At 50.1% G+C, this 26451-nt stretch overlaps 1 protein-coding gene and 1 pseudogene across 9 annotated transcripts in view; one reads left to right on the top strand and one right to left on the bottom strand.

The window, feature by feature from the left end:
• Window positions 1-26451, top strand: part of ELF4 (E74 like ETS transcription factor 4) — a 50672-nt gene that overhangs the window by 11557 nt on the left and 12664 nt on the right. For all 9 annotated transcript variants that reach the window (XM_045473072.1, XM_045473069.1, XM_045473064.1 and 6 more), the window contains exon 2: window positions 24193-24473. In XM_045473072.1, coding sequence (XP_045329028.1) covers window positions 24402-24473 — 72 coding nt within the window. In that variant the 5' untranslated portion in view covers window positions 24193-24401. The remainder of the gene's footprint in view (window positions 1-24192; window positions 24474-26451) is intronic.
• LOC123595388 lies at window positions 12312-12998 on the bottom strand (annotated as a pseudogene).

The raw sequence follows: 26451 nt of genomic DNA, 5'->3' as shown, positions 1-26451 counted from the left end.
GTTATCTCTCCAGGATTTCTAAGCTGCAAAGAGGTTTCTGGCTTCACTGCCAATTTATTTCCTTTGTGGTTCTCAGACTGAAAACTAGTTCTGCAGGGGAGAAAGGAAACTCATCCGAGGTACCCAGAATCCTATGGGCGCTTTCCTAGAGGTCAGAGGCTTTTCTCATCAACACCAACCCGCCTGCAAATCTCTGGCCGCTGAGCCTCACATGGTCTGTAATAGTGGCCACGCCAGTAATGCCCTATAGCTCAGGCCCCGGCGCTGGTTGCCAAGGAACTGCTGGTCGGGGTGCTCGTGAGGGTTCTGACCTCATAGGGGCTGCCGAGTTTCAATTCAACAGCCATTTATTAACACGTACTGTGTGCCCAACCTGTGCTAGGCACTGTGGAGGAGACAGCAGAGGAGGTGGTGGTGTAAAGATGACTAAGACCCTGAAATGATCAGAGGCGAGGACAAGTAGCCTGGACCGCGACTGGTCAGGTGCTAATTGTGCTCCTCAGAGCAGGGGCCAGAGGCGGCCAGAGCTCTGAGGTCGGCAGTTGGAGGAGGGAGGGAAGGCTTTGTGAGGTCCGAGGCTCAAATCCAGCTAGACCTTGAAGCGGGAGGGGTCGGCGTGGGGGAGATTTGGCTGGGCAGAAAAGGGAGAAAAGACGCCTTTCTCTGTCTCCCCTGGCTGCAGGCTGACCTTCGAAGTCTGGATAATTGTTTGGCAAATGCATGTCACATAAAAGACCAGGTCAGGGGGTGTGGGTGGCTCGGAGCAAACCCCTGATCTCCCCTCCAAGGAGAGATATAAAGTGGCCGACCCAGACTGGGAGCCCAGCGTGTACTGATAAGACACAAAGGGTAGGCAGGCTTCCTCGCCACCCAACCTGAAGGGATTTTGTTTTGAGCTACCCCACCCCCCACCAACACACACACACACACACACACACACACACACACACACACACCTGGGGAAAAGAGGGGAAGAGAGGTAGAAGGCACCAAATGCATGGGAAGATTGACACACCAGTAGTGTTCACAGCAGGCTTGGCCTGGTTGGGTCCCACCTTTCCCAGGAGTTCTGGGATTTCTCTGGAAGCCTGGAGGTTCAGGTGGAAGACAGAGATTTTCATTTCCTCAGCCAGCTTGGGAACCGAAGAGTCTAGAGAGTCCCACAGGTTTCTGCCCAGACCATGCAGACAAGGGCAAGGACTAGCCATATATTTGTTCTGCTGCTTCTGTGTCTCCCATCGCTGAGTGTAGAGAGGAACTTGGCTCTTGTTGGGTTTAACTGGAGAAAAACACCCAGACACACACATCCCCCCTCCCCCGCATCATTTTTTTCTCTCTCACTGCCCTCTTTCCCTGCCCCCTCCCCAGCACATGGCAACACCACAGGGACACACCAGAGTGCCCTGACTTCTTGGCTGGGAAATCATGTTCTAAGGTGAGTTTCTTGGCAGAGACTCCAGCCTTCTATCAGAGGAGAAGGAGGCTCAGGGAAAGGTGTTTCATGCAGGAGGGTCTGTAAGGGAAAGTACTGGAACGTTTCTTGAACCAACAAGGAGAAAGAGGCTAAGCAGCCTGCCTGGGTTGAGCAAGCTTTGCCTTAGGTTCCCACCTTCTTGATGGACCATTTTATTGTCCCAGTGCTGGTACTTCCTGCTTCTTAGTTCACCTGCCCTTCCAGAAGCTTCCTTTCTTCTTCCAGGCTAACCCAATATACTTCCAGTGAAGCGTGTTGTCTAGAAGGGGGAAGAGCACAGGCTCTCTGTGTCCATATTCCAGACCTGCCACTTACTGACATGTGAATTTGGGCTAGTCACTTAACCACTCTGGGTCCCAGTGCCCACCTGCCAGGGTTAGAATGTGGATTAAATGAGATAAGGCATGTGAAGCGCTCAGCATGGTGCCTGGCCCATAGTTCCTGCCCAATAGGATAGGTGTTAGCTGCTATTATTCCTGTGGCTGATGCTGTGCTTGTTGTCACTTACCCCTTCACACACCCTTGACTCTGCCAACTCCAGGGATCCATTGCTTCTCTGGCAGTACTGGCAGGGCCTGCCATACCCATTCCTAAAACTGAGATGGAGATTTCCCGTATCTTTCTGCTAACCCTTTGTTAGCTCTGCCATCACACTGGAGAAGGAGGGGATACGGAAGAAGACGTGTGTGTGCAACATACAGTCTTTCCATGTGGTAGGCGGTGGTGCTGTGAAGAGCAAAAAGAAAGTCTTTAGTGTCTTTATTCACATTGCCATCTTTATCTCTTTGCCACTTTCATCTTGAGTATCATTGGCTGTGGGAATAAGAGTTAAGTTAGTTCCTCTGAGAGAAGGCCTCATGTTCCATCCCTGGCAAGTATTTAGCAACCATCGGTTTGTTATTATTACCCTGCTGAGTGTTGAATTCTGGGAGCCAACTGGCCAACCGCTGCTCACTTTCTCCCTCCTTTTACTAGAATTAGATTATGCATCCATTCGGGGCTAATGCCCAGAGGCCTTGGGTTGGAGCTGGGGCACTGCCTTTGCCCAGAAGAATTCCCAGGGTGCTGAGTGCCATCTCCATTCCAGAGGCCTCCCAGAAAGTACCTTGGAGGTTCCATCTGCTATTAAGTGGATCGTGTTTGCCCAGGATAAATTAGACCACCCATGGACCACTCCTGAGCCACTTAGTGCCTTTGTCTCCACCCCTCAGGTTTAGAACTGCTAGGCCTTGGGGGATGGGAGAGTGGGCAATTAGTCTTAACCTCCCCAAATTCCTGATGACCTGATAGCAAGGAGGTACTTAGACATAGATTTAGGAGATAATCAGTCTTTTTTCCCATGTTGCCCCCAGAGGATAAAACAGGCTAGTTCAGCTGTGTTGATTCTGTGAGAATCCATGCCCAGAAAACACCTGTCTGTTACATTAGGTGACCAGTTTCTTGGCGCCACTCTGATCCAAAAAAAAAAAAAAAAAAAAAAAACAAACAAACCAAAAAAACAAAAAACAAACCCGGGGCGCCTGGGTGGCTCAGTGGGTTAAGCCTCTGACTTCAGCTCAGGTCATGATCTCACGGTCGGGCTCTGTGCTGACAGCTCAGAGCCTGGAGCCTGCTTTGGATTCTGTGTCTTCCTCTCTCTCTCTCTCTCTCTGCCCCTACCCCTGCTCATGCTCTGTCTCTTTCTCTCTCAAAAATAAATAAATGTTAAAAAAAAAAATAACCCAACCACAGCAGACCCAGCCCCCTGCTCTGAAGGATCTAAACCCAATTCTAGAACTTTAGTAATACACATGCACTTAGCCCCATAGTGGGCTATTTGCATATTGTAATATGGTTGCCATTGTAATGATGATTAGCACTTCTATCGTTACATCATTATCCTTTTTTTTTTTTTTTTTTTTTTTAGTGATTAAAGAGCAATTCAAGACTATGTAGGAGTAAAAGACTTTAGTCTCCCAGCAAGTTTGGTAATTACAATACAATATTGTTACCTATATTCACTATACTGTGCATTAGAGCTCCAGGGCTTATTTATGACTCATTGTAACAGTTTGCATCTTCTAGAGTTCTATATAAATGGAATCATGTAGCATGTTCTCTCCTTTTGTATGGCTTCTTTCAGTCAGCATGTCCATGTTGTTATATACATAAGTATTTCATTCCTTTTTATTGCTAAATAACATCACATTGTATGGACATATGATACATCGTTTATCTATTCATTGGTCAACAGACGTTTGGTGGCTTCCCTCCCTCCCCACTCCTCGTGTTGGGCTATTACAAACAAAGCTGCTATGAACATCTGTGTACAAATCTTTGTATAGCTATATATATGTCCTTTTCTCTTGGTTGAATACCTAGGACTGGAATGGCTAGATCATGCAATAGTTGTAGGTTCAACTTCTTAAGAAACTGTCTAACTGTTTTCCAAAGTGGTTGCACCATTTTATACGCCCACCAGCAGTGTATGAGTTCTGGTTGCTCCGCACCCTCACCAACACTTGGCGAGTCTTTTTAATTTTAGCCATTCTAATAGATGTGCAGTGGTATCTCATTGTGGTTTTAATTTGTATTTCCCTAATGATGGATGAGGTTGAACATCTTTTTATATACTTATGTGTCACCAATATATCTTCTTTGGTGACGTATCTGTTTGAATCTTTTGCCCGTTTGAAAATTGATTTGTTTTTCGTGTTAGAGTTTTGACAGTTCTGTATACATTCTAGATACAAGACCTTTATCAGATGATGCATGCTTAGTAAAGATTCCCACCCCACCCCACCCCCCCAGTCCCTGGCTTGCCTTTTCATTCTCTTCACAGCGTCTTTTGAAGAGCAGAAGTTTTTTCTTTTTAATTTTTATAAAATCTTTTTAATGTTTATTTACTTTTGAAGGAGAGAGATACAGAGTGTGAGCAGGGAGGGGCAGAGAGAGAGAGAGAGAGAGAAGGAGGCACAGAATCCAAAGCAGACTCCAGGCTCCAAGCTATCAGCACAGAGCCCGACATGGGTCTTGAACTCACAAACTGCAAGATCATGACCTGAGCCGAAGTCAGACGCTTAACCGACTGAGCCACCCACACTCCCCAAGAGCAGAAGGTTTTAATATCGATGAAGTCCTACTAATCAATTTTTATTTTTATGGATCATGCTATTGTTGTTGTATCTAAGAACTCTTCACCTAGCTGTAGGTCACATATTTTGTCTTATGTTTTCTTCTATAAGTTTTATAGTTTTAGGTTTTACATTTTGGTCTTTCGATCCATTTTGAGTGAATTTTTCTATGTGGCAAGAGGTTTGAATCCAAATTTATTTTTTCTCTTTTTACATATAGATATCCAATCACTCTAGTACCATTTGTTGAAAAAGCTATTGTTAGGCTACTGCAGCTGTCATTATATATGTAGGCTTATTTCTGGACTCTGTATTCTGTTCCACTGATTGATCTATTTATTTATCTTTACACCAATGCCAATTTTTTTATTAATTTAACTTTGTAATCATTTTTGACATCACGTAGTGTTAGCCGTCCAACTTTGTTCTTTTTCGAAGTTGTGTTTGCTTATTTTAATTATTTTGCAATTCCACATGAAGTTTAGAATGAGATTGTCAATATCGTTTTCTTTTAACACTTGAATTTACCCTATTTGCAGTAATTATTATAACAGATATGTTTGGTTGTGCTTTTGCGATCTTGTTTTATAACCATGGATGACCCTGATGTAACTGTCATTTAGAAGATGCTTAGGGGTGCCTGGGTGGCTCAGTTGGTTAAGTGTACAACTCTTGATTTCGGCTCAGGTCATGATCTCGTGGCTTGTGAGTTCGAGGCCCATGTTGGGCTCTGCACTGACAGTGCAGAGCCTGCTTGGGATTGTCTCTCTCTGCCCCTCCCTCTCTCTCTCCCTGTCTCCCTCTCAAAATAAGTCAATAAATTAAAAAAAAAAAGAAGATGCTTGATCTTTTCATTGATATTCTTCAACTAAAGAGTTCCAAAGTTCACAAACTTATGTATTTGCAAAATAGGACTATTTATTATTTGCCCTTCTTTACAAACCATTTTTGGTGACTGGGCCCATGATTATCTGCTCCATACATCATTTTGTAGATGCCAATCATATCCCTTCTCAACCTTTTCTGTCTGGACAACATAAGGCCTCTTCTAAAAAAAAACTTGTCGGGGGCGCCTGGGTGGCGCAGTCGGTTAAGCGTCCGACTTCAGCCAGGTTACGATCTCGCGGTCCGTGAGTTCGAGCCCCGCGTCGGGCTCTGGGCGATGGCTCAGAGCCTGGAGCCTGTTTCCAATTCTGTGTCTCCCTCTCTCTCTGCCCCTCCCCCGTTCATGCTCTCTCTCTGTCCCAAAAATAAATAAACGTTGAAAAGTATTTAAAAAAAAAAAAAAAACTTGTCTTCGGGGCATGTGGATGGCTCAGTTGGTTAAGCATCCAACTTCAGCTTAGGTCATGATCTCACAGTTCGTGAGTTCAAGCCCCACATTGGGCTTGCTGCTGTCAGCAAGAGCCTGCTTCAGATCCTCTGTCCCCTTCTCTCTCTGCCCCTCACCATCCTCTCTCTCAAAAATAAATAAACATTTTTTAAGAAAAGCTTGTCTTGGGGCGCCTGGGTGGCTCAGTCAGTTGAGCATCCGACTTTGGCTCCAGTCATGATCTCATGGTTTGTGAGTTTGAGCCCCGCGTCGGGCTGTGTGCTGACAGCTCAGAGCCTGGAGCCTGCTTCGGATTCTGCGTCTCCATCTTTCTCTGCCCCTCCCCTGCTCGCACTCTGTTTCTCTTTCTCTCTCAAAAATAAATAAGCATTAAAAATATTACAAAAAAAAACCCCTGTTTAAAAAAAAAAAAAAAAACAACACAGAAAAGCTTGTCTTCATATAGTTATCCTCACTCCCTGTTCTTCTGAATCATTTTAGGTCTTAGACCTGATCCAGAATCATGAAATCTTTCCAGAGGGTCCAGTGATCAGATCAGCACCCAATATGCCCAGGGTGGAAACACTGTGGTTTTGTACAAAGAGAGAATGCTTTGGTGATGATCTGATTGATCACCAACCGCCTTCTTGATGCAGCTTGGAATAAATGACTCTAGCTAGCGTGTTTCCCTAAACAGACTCATGGAGCAAGAGGGGACAAGTAATGTTTGAGACTGGAGACCTTTGTCCCCCAACTCTATTCCTAATGCCACCCATAGATCGTGGCTCTCAGATCAGTCAGGACCCGGGATCTCTATTTTAGAGATCTCACTTGAAGAGACTTCACATGAACTTAATTCACGAATGCCCAGGCCTGTGCTAGAATCAGGAGAAGATGAGCTAGGCCTTGGTTCCATGGATTTGACTGCCTATTCGGGAAACAAGATACACACATGAAATAATTAAAGAGTAGTTCAAGCCTGTGTGGCGTTAAGAGCTCCTGTGGTCGAATTTGGGCTAGCATCTAGAAAAGGGGGCTCCATAGGTGTGCAGTCTAGTTATCAGGGTATCAACAGCTCCATGTGTTTGGGGAGCTTGGATGGGACCTTGCTGGATGGGCATTATTTGATTAACCAAAACAGAGCAGCAAGGGCATGGCAAGCCTGAGAAACTCCGTGAATGAGCCTGGAATGTTCCCTCAGGGGACCATGAGGAGACCACTGGGCTTGAAGCCCAGGCTTGAGTTGGGAAATCATGGGAAACAAGGCTGAGTAGGTAGGGTGGAGTCAGACTGTGAAGGACCTTTGGAAACCAAGCAGATGAGTTTGGACTGTGAAGCTTTGTGGAGTACAGCTGGTATGGCCACAGCCATTGATCTAAATGTGTGCCCTGGAGTAGGAGTTGGTGCTGGCTCAAAGGCTGAGGGAGGAGCTAGGCAGAGGCAGAGCCGTGACTAGGACTTACTCTTCCTCAGTCCCAGTCAAGTGGGCTTTCTGTTGCACCAGGCCTGGTTGTTAGTCTTTCTAAGGCTTTCGCATCCACTCTATACAGCTTCCTCACATGGACCACAGGTGGGGGGAGTAGATGGTGAAGGCCGGATTGCTCCACGGCTAATGGTGTGAGAGGAGGCAGCGCCATCAAGAAATACCTGCCTGGGGGCGCCTGGGTGGCGCAGTCGGTTAAGCGTCCGACTTCAGCCAGGTCACGATCTTGCGGTCCGTGAGTTCGAGCCCCGCGTCAGGCTCTGGGCTGATGGCTCAGAGCCTGCAGCCTGTTTCGGATTCTGTGTCTCCCTCTCTCTCTGCCCCTCCCCCGTTCATGCTCTGTCTCTCTCTGTCCCAAAAATAAATAAACGTTGAAAAAAAAAAATTTTTAAAAAGAAATACCTGCCTGGCTCCCCTGCCCCCACTATTGCCCCAGAGCCACTCTTTAGGTTAGGGTAGGGTAACTCCAGATGGCCTTTTAAAGGGAAATGTGTTAAGGAGAGAGGTGACACATTAACCTAATGTCACCCATTAACACATTGACACGAAATAGTTTGTGATTTTTCAGAGTGGTGGGGAAGTCATTCCTGGGGAGATGGGATGGTGGTTTATGGAGTCTTGACTGCTACCATGGTCAGTCAGAAGAGTGCTGGGCAGCATGAGATCTATAGTGCAGAGCAGGGTAGGAGGCCCAAGTCTGTGAGAGCCACATGACTTGACATGCCTGTGGTTACATAGTCCATTAATGGCAAAATTGCCTTAGCAGAGTCTTTCCAAACTTTCCCACCCAAGCGGCCCAAACTATTGAATTCTATCCCAGGGGCCTAGAAGGACACAGTCGCATAAATCTCTTTGAAGTATGGCATTTTATCTTAAGTGAGAATGTTGCAATCTACTGCCTAAATCTATTTTTTTACTGTTTATTTATTTACTTTTGAGAGAGAGAGAGAGAGCAAATGAGGGAGAGGCAGAGAGAGCGGTAGAGAGAAAATCCCAAGCGGGCTCTGCGCTTAGTGCAGAGCCAGACACGGGGTTCGAACTGATGAACTGTGAGATCATGACCTGAGCCGAAACCAGGAGTCAGACGCTTAACCCACTGAACCACCCAGGTGCCCCTGCCTAAGTATATTTTAATAGATTTATCAGCAAACAACATGAAAGCTCCTGAAAGATGAGCTGGGTTTGGACTGTGGCTTTGATTCTTACTGTGGGGCTTGGTCAGCTTTACCAAGCAGGCTGTGTCCCTGTGAGACCTGCTTATGGACAGGTCAGAACTTGAACTTTCAGGATCTTAGCCCAAAGTTCTGGAAGGCATATCCATCACCTGCAGCTTGTTCATTTGCCTGCTGTCCCCATCCCTGTCCCCCTCCTTGGTTCAAACTTATTTGATGGAAGAATCTAAGCCCTTATGTTCCCAGGGAAAGCTGTTGGGCTTACTCAGTGCTTAGTTAGCCCTGGCCTTATCTTAGCCTTTAGTGGGTGAGCAGATCCCAGGGTAGGATGGAGACAGTGTGGGCCTTATGAAACTCTGATGTCAGCATGGATTGGCTAAGGCCATACCTACAGATTCCCCAGCCTTCCTTCCTCCACCGGGTTCAGCCTGTGACCCCTCATTCTGTCCCACCTTTAGCTTGGAGTGTTTACAGTTCTCCTCAGTTAGAAAAAAGAAAACATGCGGGTACTCTCAGAGCCTGGTGTTGTCCGTGCTCATCTCTTCTTTGTGGAGAACAGAAGAGCCGTCAAGGCCTCCAGGCCAAAGTTGTCCTTCTCAGTGACCCAAGCACCTCATTCCTGTCCCCATAGCCTGCAGATAGAGATGATGACAATATACAAAGAATGCTTGCCCTCCCCCAGCTTGGGCAAGGTGGATAAAGCACTATGAATATTCAGGTTTCACTCTGGCAGGCAGCAAGACTTCATCCACACCCCCTGCCTGCCAGGGGTGTAAGGGGGTTCCAGACTCGTGTGCCTGCAATGGCGAAACCACGGGCAGGTAGGGCCCTGGGCAGACTGTCTGGGCTGGGTGGGGCGGGGCAGCCGACTGGGTGAGGCACAGATTCCCCAGGCTGATAAGACAGCCTGTAAACACCCAGCAAGGGGAGGGGGCAGAGGGCAGGCGACCAGATGGCAGGAGAAGGGGGGAACCGGAGCCCAGGCCTAGCTGCAGGAAGTGGGGTTTGATGTGGAAACATACTGTCCAGCAGGGGCTAGACCATCAGCAATCACTCCCTCCACCAAGGAGGCAAGCTCAGCACAAGGTGGGGCTGCCTGGGCACCAGGCCAAGAACCTGGTGCCTGATATCTCCAAAGGACATGATCATTGGGTCTCTAGGATGGCTTATTCTCCCACCTAACACTGCTGGTGGGGGGAAATCAGGACCAAGCTACCCACCTCCCATGCAGAAACTCAGCAGTGGAATTGTCTGAGACAATCTGACTCTCACAGGAACGTCTTGGTCATCACTATCAGTGAAGGGCATCACTTGGAACACCTAATTGTGTCCAAGACCTCCTGCAGCTCTTGGAGAAGAAGCACATATCTGACACGCTATTCTGTTGCATCTTGCAGTACTTTATAATTAGAACCTCAGAGGGTAACGGGCGCCTGGGTAGCTCAGTCAGTTAAGCGTCTGACTTCAGCTCAGGTCATGATCTCGCGGTCTGTGAGTTCGAGCCCCGCCTTGGGCTCTGTGCTGACAGCTCGGAGCCTGGAGCCTGCTTCAGATTCTGTGTCTCCCTCTTTTTGTCCCTCCCCACTTGCACTCTGTCTCTCTCCCTCTCTCTCTCTCAAAAATAAATAACCATTAAAAAGTTAAATAAAAAAAAAAGAACCTGAGGGTCAGAGCTGGTATAGCCTTTTGCAAGGGACCACCAAACTCACTCACTTCACTTCACAGATGGGGACAGTGGGGTCCAGAGAGCGGCAGGCACTTGGTGATGCTCATGGCAGACCTAAATGAAAGTCCCTGGCCTACAGCATTTTCTACTGCCTACCTTATTGCTTAAGGTCCAGCCACCAGCCCTCCTGCATGAGGCTGGCCCAGCTTTGCACAGTCACTGAACCTCAGCATTTATCCTTGCTTAGGGTTGTGAGGACTCTGATAGAAGGCAAGAGCCTCAAAATCAGAAATCAGAAGACCTGGAGTCTGGCCTGAGCTGCTCTGGCAACTTGCACATGGTCTTGAGTGAACTGCTGCCCCTCTCTGGGCCTCATTTTTGTTTGCTTGTTTGTTTTAAATAACAGTTTAATTTGATTTAGTTCAATGCCATACAGTTCACTCAATTATACACTCAAAGTATACAGTTCGGTGGCTTTTGGTATACTCACAGGGTTGTATCCATCACCACAATCCATTATAGAAGATTTTCATCATAAAGAGACTCTATACCCATTAGCAATCACTTCCCATTTGCTGCCAACCTCTGGGCCTCAGTTATGGAGAGATATTTGTTATAGATGTATTTTTTTTATTTTTTTAACGTTTATTTATTTTTGAGACAGAGAGAGACAGAGCATGAACAGGAGAGGGTCAGAGAGAGGGAGACACAGAATCCGAAACAGGCTCCAGGCTCTGAGCTGTCAGCACAGAGCCCGACGTGGGGCTCGAACTCACGGACCGTGAGATCATGACCTGAGCCGAAGTCGGCCGCCCAACCGACTGAGCCACCCAGGCGCCCCTGTTATAGATGTATTTTGGGGAGAAAAACCCAGCAATATTATTTAGGGATATGGGCTAACCCAGCTTACTGGGAACTTAGAGATGAAGAGACCGTACCAGGTGCACCTGGGTGGCTCAGTTGGTGGAGCATCTGACCCTTGATTTCGGCTCAGGGTATGATCCCAGGGTTATGGGATTGAGCCCTGCATCGGGCTCAGGGCTGACGGCCCAGAGCCTGCTTGGGAGTCTCTGTTTCCCTCTCTTTCTCTGCCCCTCCCCTGCTCATGTGTGTGTGAGTGCGCACACACACACACACACACACACACAACACACATACTCTCTCTCTTTTTCTCTTTCTGTCTGTCTCTCTCTCTCTCAAATAAAATTAAAAAAAAAAAAATGAACAGACCCTACCATAGAAAAGAATAGGGTGGGCCTGGTGTTAAGTCCCTGGCCATGGGCCTGCCGTCTATGAGGTACTCAGGATTGACTTCCCATAAATGTTTGAATAAACATGTGAATGAATCAACACCCTGAGATAAGAACCCAGACTTACATTATGTGTAAGCTGAGAGCAAGTGTATATTTATGGGGCAGGGACCATGACATGATCACTCCAGGTCTGGATCCAGGAACTCTCTGACAACAGTAGGCCCTTTGAGGTACAGGAATAGAGACAGCCTCCTTCATCAACAGAGCTGGAAGCCTCCTATTCCATGTACCCTTCCTCCATATCTGGCCACAGGAGCTCAAGTTGTAACTATTTTGGTGCAGACTTGGCCCAGAAAGTTAGAATTCACTTATTAGATGGAGCTTTGCTTCAGATTGAGACCCTGAGGGGGACAGACCTGGGAAGCTTTTGTTGAAGGGGCATCACAGAGGTTCTGAACATTCAAAGTTGGGTGTTGTGAGCAAACCTTGGGCTAGGGATCTGAGCAAATGATCACCAGCATGGGACAGTGGGAAAGGCACAGGCTTTGAGATCAAGGGCACACAGGCCTGGGTTTGAGTTCTGCCTCTCTTCTTCTTTTTTATTTATTTTTTATTTTTTTTTAACATTTATTCATTTTTGAGAGAGAGAGAGAGAGAGAGACAGAGCATGAGCGGGGGAGGGGCAGAGAGAGAGGGAGACACAGAATCCGAGGCAGGCTCCAGGCTCTGAGCTGTCAGCACAGAGCCCGACCCAGGGCTTGAACTCACGGACTGTGAGATCATGACCTGAGCCGAAGTCAGACGCTTAACCGACTGAGCCACCCAGGCGCCCCTTCTTTTCTTTTCTTTTTTTAATCTGCTTTGGAAAATCACTTTATTTTGTTTAGAGGTATGAGCAGATATCTAGTCTCAGAATTTCTGGAGTTGCTTTTTGCTGGCAGCCTTGCTGACCTTAAGCATTTGAAGCGCTCAGTCTTACTCAAGGGCTGGCAGCCACCCACTGTGACACTGTTACCAATCTGGAGGTCCCTGAAATGGGATAGGTGTACAGACATGTTATTGTGGCATTTCTCGAAGCAGTTGTATTTTCAGATGTAGTGGAAGTAGTCTTGGTGGATGACAGTGGTCTTCTGCGTCTTCATCTTGGTCACCACACCAGATACAATCTGCCCTCAGAGACATTACCAGTGAAGGGTAACTTCTTGTCCGTATAGGTGCCCTTAAAGGCCTTGAGCGTCTTGAAACCCAGACCAATGTGTTTGTCATATTGTGGGAGCTTCTTTTTTCCAGAGTCTCCAAGCAGGACCCTCTTCCTATTTTGAAAGATGGTCAGCTGCTTTTGATAGGCACTCTCTGTCTGAATGTCCGCCATCATCCCTGCTGCCTGAAAAAAGGTCTGCCTCCATTTTTGATGGGAAGTGTGACTTTGGTCATGTTACCTAGTCCTTTCTGAGCCTCACTTTTGCTGTTTTTAAAACTGAACTATTAAGGGACACTGGGGTGGCTCAGTGAGTTAAGCGTCTGACTTCGGCTCAGGTCATGGTTCTGCGGTTGGTGAGTTCAGCCCTGTGCTGGGCTCAGAACTGACAATGTGGAGTCTGCTTGGGATTCTCTTTCCCCTGCCCCCACCCCTCTCTCAGCTCCTCCCCCACTTGCACACATGCTCACGCTTTCTCTCTCAAAATAAATTAAAAAAAATAAAACTATTAAAATACTATTATTACCAAAAGAGAGTTCACTAAAACAATGTTAAGAGAGTGTAGTAGTTGGAAATCAACCTAGGTTCAAACCCCAGCTCTGCCACTGACTAGCTACATTGTAAGGATGTTGTTAAGAATGAAAGGAGATAGGTTATGTAAAGTGCCTGGCACAACACCAACCCTACAGCTCGTACCCAATAAATGTAAATCCCTGCCACCTTCCCTACGCTCCACCCTGTCACCCTGTAAGTTTTACTGTTTGGCCCCTTTCCCCAGATGCAGACGGAACAACTTCAAGTGATATCAGAGGGCAAAAAAGAAAATCTTACCCACGTTTAAACAAGTACCACACCCCTCTGCTCCTCCCGCAACGGGCCCATGGTGAGACCACAGTGGCCACACCCGCCATCCCAGCCGGCGATAGTTCAGATCTGTGCCAGCCCCGCAAGCATTTGCCCTGAGTTGGCATTGCTCTCAAGTGCTTCCACCCCCTCCTTCCAGTCTAGATGTGCTTTCCAAACACGTGCCACCAGCTTTGAGTTGGGCTTGTAACCAAGCCCTGGCCCTGGGTTTGCACTGCAGACGTAGGGAGGGGCTGGCAGAAGCCCAGGTGCTCATCCAGATGTTGTCTCCAAGGCTTCCTTGGCGTCCCCCATACCAGCTGTGCAGCAGTGCTCGCTCCAAATTCTGGGGGTGGAGAAGCAAGTTTGTGTGGGGCCCTATCACTGGGGCACTGGGGCCTATTTGCCCTGGGGTGTGTGGAGGGTGAGGGAAAAGAGAGACTTTGTTCTCTTGACAGGCGGCCTGGCTGGGCAGGGATCTTGGCCAAAGTCGCAAGAGCTGAGAAAAAAATCTCAGAACTGAGAGAGGTGTCAAGACCATCTTCCCATCCATTTTTTGTCAGCTCACCCAGTACCATCACGTGTAGGAGTCCCCTTAACTTCTCTCACCTCGGACCTCATGGAACAATATTAACATGGGGGGACCAAAGTGATTGTATCTATCCACTATGAGCCCCCCATCCCAGGCGTCAAGGCTTCTAGAACCATCATCACGTACTTCTAACCTGTCCCCAGGAGCACTGGCAACTGGGCAGAGGTCCAGGGCCTCAGGCTTCCACTGCTTCTCTGACCCACTGCTTTGGAAGGGCCTGGCAGAGCTGGTCACATGCCTGCAGGATACCTCACAGGCACATCACCCCAGTTCTGGAAGCCCCACCTTGCAAGGGCAACTGGGAGGTATTTACAAGTGGAAGTCACCGCAGCAAATCGGTAGCAGATATGGGGCGCCTGGGTGGCTCAGTTGGTTTAGCATCCAACTCTTAATTCAGCTCAGGTCGTGATCTCACAGATCATGAGATCAAGCCCTGCATCAGGCTCTGTGCTGACAATGCGGAGCCTGCTTGGAATTCTCTCTCTCCCTCTCTCAGCCTCTCTCTCTCTCTCAAAATAAATAAACTTAAAAAAAAAGAAAAAAACAAAGTCAGTAGCAGGTATGGAATGTGATAGCTTCCTGTTCTATCACCCAGAAAATGCTGCTACGCTTGGCCCACATGTTACTGTACTTTGCTCTCCATTGTTGTCTCTGTCCACTGGTGCTAGGGACAAAATTATGCAAAGTTGTGAAGTGGCATTGATTTCCCTGTCACCTGCCCCTCCCAATTAACCCCTGTTGTCGGCTTGTTTTCCCCAGGCTCTTGCTTCAGCCCATCGCTCCATCCCAAGCCACCTGGGGCTGAGGATCAGCTCCAGGTGGACATTGACCTGAGCATACAGTCGGGTCTTTTATCCAATCCTCCAAGGCCTGGCTCATTCTGCACCCACCCCCTCAAGGTGATAGCTAGGTAAAGTGATAAACTCACTTCTACTCATCCACTAACCGGAGAGGGTGTGCAGAGACAGCTCCTACTCCCTCCCAGTCCCCATGCCCCCAGCTCTAGCAGGCTGGCAGTGGAGCTGCTGGGGTGTCCCCTTGTGTAGACAGCTGTCTCCTCAGCCTTCCTGTGAGGGATCCTCCCCCCTCACCCGCAGGGCCCCTCCCCTCTCTGCACTTTCTGACCTGTGTGGGGCAGGGGCGGGGCCGGGAGGGCCCCGCAGGCCCTGAAGGGGAAACTGCTCAAACCCCTGGGACAGGAAGTGGCAGAGAGGGGCTGTTTCCTCTGGCAGAGTAGGGGTGCGGTGAGAGCTGGCCCTATCCCCTGCTTCACTGCCTGTCTGCTGTGGGCCCTGAGAGGCTGGGGAGAGCTGAGAGCCCTTCTTTCCCTGCCTCTCCCCCCACAAAAAATGAATACTCCTGGCCCACCAGATTGGAGGGGTGGGGGGCTCTCAGAGGAAGCCATTTCTATTTTGATGGGAGAGGAATTCAGGGAGAAGGGCAGTCAGGTCAGCTAGAAGGGAAGGGTGGGGCGGGGCAGGTGAATATGGGGTGAGGGGGGCCCACAGTGGCAGCGGAAAACCACAGCTGGGCAGGGGAACCTTCTGTAAGCTCTTATTCTGAGAGAAAATGATCAAGACTGCCTGCACAAAACTGCATGAGTTGGAAATGCAACAGATTGCTGACTCTAAATCATAGGGCTAGAAAGGGCTTTGACTTTCCAGTCCAACCCCCTCATTGTGCAGCTGAGGAAACAGGCCCACAAAGCAGAAGTGACTTGCCCAAGGTCACACCATGGGCAGAGACAGGGCCAGGATTTTCTTTCTGATGACAACCTGCCGAGTTTGTATTTGGTGTTCCACACCTCCCTCCTGGTGCCTTCCGAGTGCTCTGTGACATTCTTCTCAGAAATGAACTTAACCTCTTCACACTGAAGGGGAGTGAAGCCTTTAGTCCAGGAGCCAGTAAACTTTTCCTGCAAAGGATAGATAGTAAATATTTTAGGCTTTGTGGCCTATATGAACTCTTGTCACAACTCAACTTACAATGCAAAAGCAGCCACAGACAACATGTAAACGAGTAGGCATAGCTGCATTCCAATAAAACTTTATTTGTGGACACTGAAATTTGACCTTTGTGTAATTCTCACATGGCATGAAATATTATTCTTCTGTTTATTTTTGCCCAAATCATTAAAACATGTAAAAGCCATTCTTAGCTCATGGGCCATACCAAACAGATGATAGGCTGGACTTGGCACATGGGCCATAGTTTGCCAACCCATACTTTGGTCTAAGAAGTCAAGCTCAGGTGTTGGGAGGAGGAAGAGGAGGAGGAGGAGGAGGAGAGAATGTACTTGGTGGGGAGGAAGCAGGTGAGGCTATGAAAAGGAGGTGACATTTGCTTCAGATCTTGAATACTGTGTGGGAATTAGGGCTGCAGAAATTGGGGAAGGGCCTATCAAACCCAGGGCACAGTGTGAGCAAAGGCCTGAAGGTGGGGAAGTTGCTGCAAAAGTTAAATGTGTTCTGCACACGTGTGGCCTCATTGTTATTTGCCAGCCCTGGGGCTCTGGCCGTTGTCTGGTCTCACCAGAGGAAAGGGTTGGCTTTACTGAGGATGCTGAGAGACAATGAGGAGGAGAGGAAGAAAGGTCACCTGGGAGTCATAATGACTGGCTGTGTGACCTTGAGCAAGTCATTTCTCTTCCCTCGGGAACTTGTTGTCTCTAGTTGGATGACACGAGGGATAGATGCCATGATCTTTCAGGCCCCTTTTTACTTTGATATCGTGGGACTCTGAGTCATGAAGAGGTTTTGAGTAGTGTAGGTGAGGGGGAAGGAGGAACCCCAGGGTTTCACGGTGACATCAGAACTGAAGGGGCCCTCCCTATTTGCCTGCACCCCAGTAGGCTGTCTTTCTACCTCAGCCTTGCACCCTCCCCTCTGTGCAGGCAACACCGGACTTCCCTTTGCTTTTGCTGGCCTGGGAAGTGGCCTGTGGGGGAATGGGGCACTTGAAAGGGACCCCCTCCCCCCGCCAAACAAGCAGCGAACCCAGCCCAGCCCCTCCTGCCTGGGGTAGTCCCAGATCTGAGCAAGGAGCCTCCACTTTAGTTTCTAGGGCACGCGCTGGCAGGGGCTTTGAGAAAGAACACTGTCCCTTCAATAAAAGTTATCTGACTTAATATCCTGTTGGTGCCGAGCCACAGATTGCCCCAGCTTCTAGAAAACCCACTAATAAATTTAATTAGTCTCTGGTCAGTGTTTCTGTTACCCCACCTATGGAAATAAGCAGGCCTTCCTAGGCAGAGGTGGGGTGTGTGCCGTTTGAAGCCGCCTTTCATTCATCGCAGGCCACTTTCTGCCATGGGACTGTGTCTGGCTTGCCAGCCTCACCAGGCCAGGCCTGCTCATTTGGCCACTGAAGGCCTGTAGCGGTCCCTCCTGCTGTGTGTGTGTGTGCGCGCGCGCGCAAAATGTCCACGTCCTCTTTTTTTCCACCTGGGTTTTTTTTCAAGATGATCCCAATTTCAAACTGCCCAAGTTGAGTTCATTCTCCTGCCATGTTTCCTGTCCCAATCACTTCATATCTTTTAACACTCTTTACCGCAGGCTCCACATCTTGGGGTCCCCACAACTACTGTCTTACCCCACAATCTGTCATTTTATTCCCTTGGAGTGGCCTTGGGCTTCGCCTCCTGGGTTCCAGCTGCCCCACCAGATCTCCTTCCATCCACTCCACTCCTATACTCATACCAAAGGGACCTACCTAAAGAACTGCTTGCTTTATGCCCTGCCTTGCTCAAGAATCTCCAGGAACTCCCAGTCGCTGTGTATATCAAGTTCAAATCCCAATCCCACCACCTGGTAGATCTTGGGCCTATGCCCTTATCCAACTGATATCCCTGATCCCCCAGCCAACCCCCCTCCCGCACAGTCAAGCTGGTTTCCTCCCTTTCCCATGAGTTTCATGGCTGTGGTTATGTCCTCCCTTGCCTTCATCTCATCCCACCACCTCCATGTCCTGTCTTCCTGTCCATCCAGGCAAAGATATGCCAAATGTTTGATGAGTGACTGTAGCCAAAAAGACACCAATCACACCAGGAAATTGAAAAACACGTTTGGGACATAACAAAGTTTTCACCCACATGAACTCACTGGCCTTTCATGACAACTCTTTGAGCTAGGGACGGTGTCCCCATTTCACAGAGGAGGAAGATCACCTGACTAAACCCCAAGGCAAAGCTGGATCTTCTCCCTTATGATCTGCAGGGACTTCTGGGGTCCCCTCCTAGGCTGTGGCTGGCAGCCCACCGAACTGGGGTTCATTCAGTAGCTGCTCTGGACTCGACTTTGCCTTCTTTCCTGTTGTGTGTTCTCCTTGTCATTGGCCTGTCCCTCATTTCCCAGAAGAGCTTAGTGACTCTCTTGGTGAGGCGCCTGGAGTGGTAGAGATGAGGGTGTGGTGGCCGCAGGCACCTCCAGGGGGTGCTCTTTTGGCTTTCTTAGGCAAGGCCCCTGGGAGTCAGCGCTGCTGGAAATAGGTTCCGTCAGTAACCCTTCCCCCTGACCCTGCTCCCCTACTGGGGCTTCTGTAGAGCCTTTCTTGCCACATAACCACAACCGAAAGTGTTGGGGTGGGGTGAAGGCAGCTAGGACAGGGGCCTGGGAGCACTGCTTCAACCAGAACAACCTGCCCCTGCCTGCGGCGACCCCCAACCCCAGTGAGGGGCCTGCCCCTTCAAGCCAACAACTGGAAGTCTCCAGTTGTCTATGTTCTTGAGCCAATGGGGGACTTCTGGGGCCTTAATGGGGCCCCAAGCCCCATTTGCTCTCTGAGGGTCACCTGAAACTCATCATCTGGATGAGTGTTTTTTAATTTCTAAAGTGCTTTCCCACCACCATCTTCATTCACCCGAGACTCCCTAGTGAGCATCTGCTAAACCTGGATTACCCTTAGCCCTCACCCTCAATAAGGATGACAGAAGCCACAGCCCAGAAAGATGGCTGCCTTTTCCGGGGTCTCAGGTCGGGTTGGGATACAGCCAGATGAGGGCTTCCCTCCTCCTCCTCGAAACCTGGGCGGCACACACCATGGGTGAGCTTATGGGTCTTCTGGAGAAAGAGGGGACCTACCATCTCCTGCAGCCCTAATCGCCCCTCCACTGGGACAGCTCAGGGCCTGGGAAGGTAGAATCAAAAGTAGAGCAGATAAAGGATAAGGGCAGTTGGAGATGAGCTCTGGGCCTCCCTCACCATCGGAGTTGTGGCAAGCCCTATGCTGGAAGCAAGCAGTGACCGTGGGCCAAGGAAGGAAACTGGGTTTCTTGTAAATAAGCAAAGAGAAACCCCAACCAACAGAGCTTGCAAAACCTTTATGTTTTTCCTCCTCTTCCTGATTTCATCTCATAAGGGGGTGGGGAAAAGAAAGGAATAGAGGAGAAGGAGCTGACAAAATAGTTGTGGCTGGGGCCCCTTCACTGCGCATTTGCTCAAGGAGGAGGGTTTGGCTTGAAGATCAGGGTCAAGGTTGTAGGGGGTATCCCACAGACCGGTTACTTCGGCTCTGTCCAAGGCTACAGACTGGACCCCTGGCTCTGGCCCTCTGTCTCTTAAGTACACACCATTGGTCACATGGTGCAGCATGCAAATTTGCTTCTGGATGACTATTAGCCAGAGGAGGGGCTGTTTTTAAGTAGAGGGTACAGCTGTTCCTGGGGTAGTTTCCATTTTGTTTGTGGTTGTGGGGGAGGGGCGCTGAGGGAGTGGGAAATGGCATGAAGGAAATTGTCACTTCCTTTCCAGAGAATTCCAGAAAGGTTTCATGGAGGGCTGGGTATTTCAGGAGTGAGGGCTGGCTCCGAGAGGATGAGGAACTGGAGAAGGAGAACTCTGCTTTGTGGCCTGGCTGACCATCTGGCCCCCATGTTTCCTGGCCTGCGTGAAAATGCCACGGGTGTTACAAGCGATTTTGTGAGAGCCAGTGGCTGAACCGGTGTAGATTTAAACTCACTCCACAGAGACTGTGGATGTGGCTTTTACATAGGGGCTGCTTCCTGTATGCAGAGGAGGCCCAGATGGGTGGGTGCTGGACACTGCTTGACTGCCTGCGCTCCAGTGACAGCCCCAGAAAGGGTCTGTACTTCTGAAGGGGGCCCAGCTGTGATGACGCAGGAGCAGCCCAAACCACTTCTATTTTGCTATTTTGGTTTTGAAATGCAGTCAGAACCACAGTGAGCCAGAGGTGTGCATTTGCAGGCTGGGGATGTAGGCGCCCTCGCTTGCTTGCTCCCTCCTGTGGCACAGGCTCACTTGCTTCCTCACACACGGTGTCTGGAGCCATATGCTCTCCAGACGCTTTGCTTTCAGTGCAAGTAGGACATGTCCTGGGAGCCAGGGATCCTGCAGTGGCCTCCAGGGGAGTGAAGGGAGTGGAGCTCTTGCCACCCTGGGAGCAGACTCTGACTGGAGCCAGCTGTGATCTGTATGATGACAGGGCGGGTGGAAAACTTCCCAGGCCCATCTCTTACTCAAGCCGGGTGTATGTGCTGCATACCCACCTAGCGCCCCACTCACCGCAAAGGCAGCGTCCGGGAAGAGCTGAAAGGACACCAGGGAGGAGAGCCCCCTGGTGTGGGCCTCTCAGGCCTCCCTGGCCTCCAGCCGGGCGGGCCTTCTGTGGTGGTGGTTTTTTTTTTTTTTTTTTTTTTTTTTTTGGTTTCAGGTTCCTGGGAGAGGGAGGTTATTTTGAGGGACTGGGGGGGGTCACTCCTCTGCTGGGGAGAGTGAGTGAGCATGCAAATGAGCTTCTCCCCACCTCTCACTTTCAAATCCTCAAACATCTGACGGGGGAGGGGCAAAGGGCAAAACTTTATGGTGGAGAAGGTTCCATGGTGGGGCTGGGAAGGGAGTTTTCTTAGCCTTGACCAAAAAAGTAGGACAGCTACTTCCTCCCTCCACCCCGCCCACACTCCTTCACCTTACTAGCTTTAGGCTGGAGCTTGGGCAGAACAAGACACCAGGATCAGCCTTGGGTGCTGGGTCCTGCAGCCTTGAAATTCTCACAGTCCTGGGTCAGCAGAACCTGCACCAACCCAGTCCTGAATTTAGATCCTTAGACGTGTGGACACTTAAAGAGTGCACTTCTCTTTCAAACCTCTCTTTGCACAGATGGCTAAGGATCCCGTCCAGTACAGTGCGGTGCTGTCTTCCCTCTCCCACCACCTCCTTAGCACAGTGGACCTTGGTGGACTCACCCCAAGAACCCATGAGCCACATACATATTCTGCTGCTAGCTCTCTTCCTGGGAAGCGGCAGGAGGGAGCAGCGGCGGTGGCCATAGCTCGGTCTGTCATTGTCATTCTGCGAAGGCGGGACTGGAGGAGGGGGGACCCACCACTGAGTTTGTGGCTCTGCCAGTCCACAGAGCTTCTCATGCACACATCCCCATACTTGGGACATGTGCGCGCACCCTGAACACAAGTAAGTCCATGGTGTGCGTGCACACCCACAGTGAGAACTCCCATTGTAAATTACAGTGCACAAACACCCAGATGTAACACAGACCAGAGCACACATCTCTCTCTTACCCCAAAAACAATGGACACACGGATATACTTCTTGCCCAGAAAACACACCTCACTGGTACTGACTGACCAGTATCATTCATTCGTTAGTTGGTTCGTTCATTCATTCATGTGTTTGTTCTGCAAACATAAATTGAGTGTCTGCCACATGCCAAGCACAGTGCAGCTTGGTAACGTTTCACTGATGACCAACACAGTTGCCCCTGCCCTCAAGGAAGCCACTGCCTAATGGGGGAGGTGAGAAAGGTACAGGGAAGGTCTGCAGGCAGCGAGCAGCAGTGAACTCGCAAACAAGAAGTGCTGATCTGTCAAGAGAGGCCAAAGCAATGAGCAAACCTGAAGGGAAGGGCTGCCGCGGAATGACCTTGTTGCGGGGAGAGGGAGCAGACACCAGAGTTTCGTGTTTAGACAAAGTGGGATTAGGTGAAAGTGATCCCTTTCATTTGATTAGTATGAGAATGCTTCCTGGGGGCAGACAGCCGGCCTGAGGGAGGGCGGGGAGCTGCGGAATGCGAGCCTTGGGGCGCTTTGGCTACAGGAGACAGACCTTCCAAGCATAAATGGCCCTGGGAGGCTTCTCGGGCAGGCCACTGGAGACAGGGTCACAGGCAGGGCCCGGTGGGGGTAGGGTGAGGGCGGGAGGGGTGGAACTGTGTTTTCCCCAGGGCCTCCTCTTCGTCCTTGCAGGGCTGTCTCCTTAGCCAAAGGGAAACTCAGACCTGCCAGGTTGAGTTCAGTGACTTCTCGAAGTTTTTTGTTAAGGGTGGGTGGAAAGGTGCGGGGGTGGGGGGTGGGGTGAGGGCTGGGGTGGAGAGTGGGCGGAGCCAACCTTGTGGGCTAACGGAAAGGAAGTGGGAGAGGCCTGGGTGTCTTCTGTGGGGGAGAGCGGTCATCAGAGAGGTCACCCATGGTCCTCCTCCCTTTCCTCCCCTTTGCCCCTCTCCGAAGTTCCTCATTTCTTTCTGGGCCAGGAGAAGGTTCTGCCACCCCGACACTACCAAAGGTGTGTCAAGGAGGTAGGAGTCAAATGTGTCTCTCGGACTATGGTGCATGGACCCAGTTCTTCAGGCGCTGGTGGTTGAACCGGGTTGTTTGTAGACCCATCGCGCGCACGCACACGCAAGGGTACCATTAAAATCAACCCTAAGGGTCAAAGATGTGGTACCTGGAGGTGTAAAAGCCCACGTGCTCGAGAGCAGAGGAGCAGAGCAGGCTGGCAGGAGGGCCATGGCAGCAGGAGCTAGGCTTTGGGAGGTATGCCTGGGTGCCGCCGCAGACCACACGTAGAAGAGCAGCCAGCATGGCCCTGGGTGGCGTGTGTGCGCCTGAGGTTGCATGCTGTGAGCTCCAGAGGCACCGGGCGCCCGGGAGAGGAGAGACATGCAGGCTGCAGCAGACAGGTTTCCTGGAAAAGGGGGGGAGGTCCTGAGCTGGCCCTGCAGGATGGGGAAGGTTCTGTGGGCCCCTCCACAAGCTGGGGCTCTCCTCACAAGTTCCCAGGGTGAGAGTTCGGTCTTGAAACTGAAAGCAAAGCTGAAGCAAGAGCAGGGACACCCCCCACCCCTCCCCGAGGCTCAGAAGCCATCCTCTCCAGTGGGCGGCAGCGGTGTCAGGGCAGCGATAAGTGCACAGGGCATGTGCCCCGCCTGTCTCGGGCCGTCGGGGCGTGGCTGAGACCAAGACTCCCCTCCTGGAGAGCTGCTGGCTCTGACAACACAACCCCCACCGAGAGACATTTCTTCCTCTCTAGACTCTGCCCTTCAGAGCTAAGTGCCCCCACTTTTGAGGTAGACCGAACCAGGCAGAGTCTGGAAGAGCACCTGGCACAGCCATGTGTCGCTTCCCACACCCCTGAACACACGATTCTTTCCAAGCCAAGGGGCTTTTAAGGATTCTTCATGCTGCTGCGCCGTCTATAAGGCCAGATGGGGTGCCCTGATTTCCCTTGTGGCCACACCCTGGGGATTAATCTTTGGGGTGGAGAGAGCCCAAAGTCCCTCTATCTGTCACCTTCTCCAGAGGAGGCAGGAGAGAAGGGAGGGAGGCTGTGTGTCTTTAGGGCCAGCTCAGGTGCAGATGCTGGTGACCTAGACTGACACTGAGGCTCAGCCACTTCCCACTGGAGGTAACTCAGTTAACTTCATCTTTTTCCTTCATTTTTTTTTAAATTTTTTTTTCAACGTTTATTTATTTTTGGGACAGAGAGAGACAGAACATGAACGGGGGAGGGGCAGAGAGAGAGGGAGACACAGAATCGGAAACAGGCTCCAGGCTCTGAGCCATCAGCCCAGAGCCCGACGCGGGGCTCGAACTCACGGACCGCGAGATCGTGACCTGGCTGAAGTTGGACGCTTAACCGACTGCGCCACCCAGGAGCCCCTTTTTCCTTCATTTTTTACTTGCCTCTTTTCTTCTTCCCCTTTCTTCTCCCATTGTCCTCCCCTTTTGGCAAGCCTCCTTGGTCCCTCTGGTTCGACTGGCTGTCGGCTGTCCTGTCGTGGGGACAAAGCTCAAGGAAGGTGACTGATTCACTGACCCTGTGATTCCCTTCTCCACAGGTCACTCCTGCGGTTGGCCCAACCCAGCATGCAGCCTTGAACCTGGCTTAGGCCACCACCTACTCCAGCTCTCTATACCCCCTATCTCCCTGTGGTTTGGGCTGTAGGCTCTAAGCTCCAAAGTACCTGAACAGCATCTGTTCGTCAAGAAACCCCCACAGCTCCAGAGGGCCCAGTGAACCCTGCTTTCGGCTCTCTGAGAAGACAGCATGGCTATTACCCTGCAGCCCAGTGACCTGATCTTTGAGTTTGCAAGCAACGGGATGGATGATATTCACCAGGTATGGCCCCAGAGAACAGAGCCTGGTTACCCAGGCAGACGATCAGAGAGACACACACTGGCAGGCAGACGGCAAGTCAGCTAGCCATCCGGCTAGCCAGTCAGCAAATGTTGATCAAGCACCAACTAGGTCCAGGCCACTGGCCCTGCATACCAGCCAGACTGTGCACCAGCTTGTCACTCATACGGCCGTCAGTAGTCAGTGGGTGGTCATTTCGTGAGCCAGGTGCCCGTGTGCAGTTCTGGGGCACGTGCAGTCACCAAGTCAGCCATGCGGTCAGCATGGTGTCAGCCAGTCAGCAATGTGGCCTGAATGCACAGGTATACCTGGGCCCTCACGTGCACTCCTGTCCCCTTCCCTTCTCCCGCAGTGTCACAATGAGAAAGCTGCTGGGACAGCCACATAGCGAGGGTGAGCACTGCCAGCTGGACCCATGGGCAAAGACCAGCCCCCCACCCCCTTCAGACACCTGTCTCTAGTATAGCCGATGGGCCCTTCCATAATCATCTTTTCAGCCTTAGTCTGAGGATTCAGATCTGGAAATGGGGCTTTCTGGTGGGGGAAAGTTGAAAACTAGGACAGAATTCTGGCACTTAGGTCCCCACTGCTCCATATCTTGCTCTGTACTGGGGCCAAGGGAGCACTTTTTCCGTGCACTTAGCTGTACTCATTGGAGGGTGTCCTGGCACACCCATTGCTACCTACTCCTCTCCTTCCAGAAACTGGAGAAGAGGCAGCCAGGTACAGTAGAAGGAACAGAAGATTAAGTCAGGGGTCCTGGGTTCCAAGCCCAGTTTGGCCACAGTTACACGTGGGCAAGTCCTGTCCCCTACCCTATCTGGCTGCCCTCTCCCCATCTTCACCAAGAGGAGATCCAGTTGGATTATCTCTAAGGGCACTGCAGCCTAATACTGATGCTCTCTACGCTAAATCCTTGTGAGGACAGAAAACTTTGTCGGACTTCTGGCGGCTTACCAAAGGCTGCCCCCTAGTGGACTTTGAGCACATTGTCCTTTCTGTCCCGCTGGGTCTTAACCTAAAGTTGCTCAGTTTTATGCAACACCTGTGGTGTGCCTAGCCTTGTGGAAGGCATCATGGGAAGAGAAGGGAAGAAAAATCTAACCAAACATGAGTTCTTAATACTACTGGTCATTTTTTTCTTGTTTCTGATCTGCTCAGCAACTGTTACTGTTCTTTTTTAAAATGTTTATTTATTTATTTTGAGAGAGAGAGAGAGCGCGCATGAGCTGGGGAGGGACAGAGAGAGAGAGAGAGAGAGAGAATCCCAAGCAGGCTCCGAACTGTTAGTGCAGAACCTGATGGGGGGCTCGAACTCACGAACTATGAGATCATGACCTGAGCCGAAATGAAGAGCTGGACGCTTAACCAACTGAGTCACCCAAACCAAATCCCACACCTGCTCCTCCACCCTCAGCAGACAGCTTCTCCTCCAATCCACAGAGAAGCTCAAAACCAAGGACACCCTCAGTTTCCCTCCTTTCCCCCTTTTATTGATAACATCACCATTCTTGTTTCCTTCCTGCTGGCCCAGGAGAGAGAAGTGTCCCTCTTCTTTCCAGGGCTATCTCGTACCCATCTTTCATCTCTTCTCTCCTGCCTCCAAGACCTCAAACCATTGGCCACCCTTCTTAGCTCCTTTCTGCTCATTAGTATAGTCTCCACCCTCTGTGCTTATGTTCTCACCTCCTTTCTTTCCCTCTTGTTAGGAAACAATTTTTATTAAAAATGTATCATTAATACAAAAGAGTACATAAATCATATATATATATATATATATACACACACACACACATATATATATATATATATATATATATGGAATAACTATAAAAAGAACACTCATGAACTCACCACCCATGTGAAGAAATAAAGCATCACTAGTCTCCTAGAAGTCCCTGATACCTAAAACATTTAATGAGAGCCTACTGTACACCAGGCCCTGATGTACATGCTATAT

Source organism: Leopardus geoffroyi, chromosome X (genome assembly GCF_018350155.1).
Source record: "Leopardus geoffroyi isolate Oge1 chromosome X, O.geoffroyi_Oge1_pat1.0, whole genome shotgun sequence".
NCBI classification, from domain to species: domain Eukaryota; kingdom Metazoa; phylum Chordata; class Mammalia; order Carnivora; family Felidae; genus Leopardus; species Leopardus geoffroyi.
This window is presented reverse-complemented; position numbering and strand designations above follow the sequence as displayed.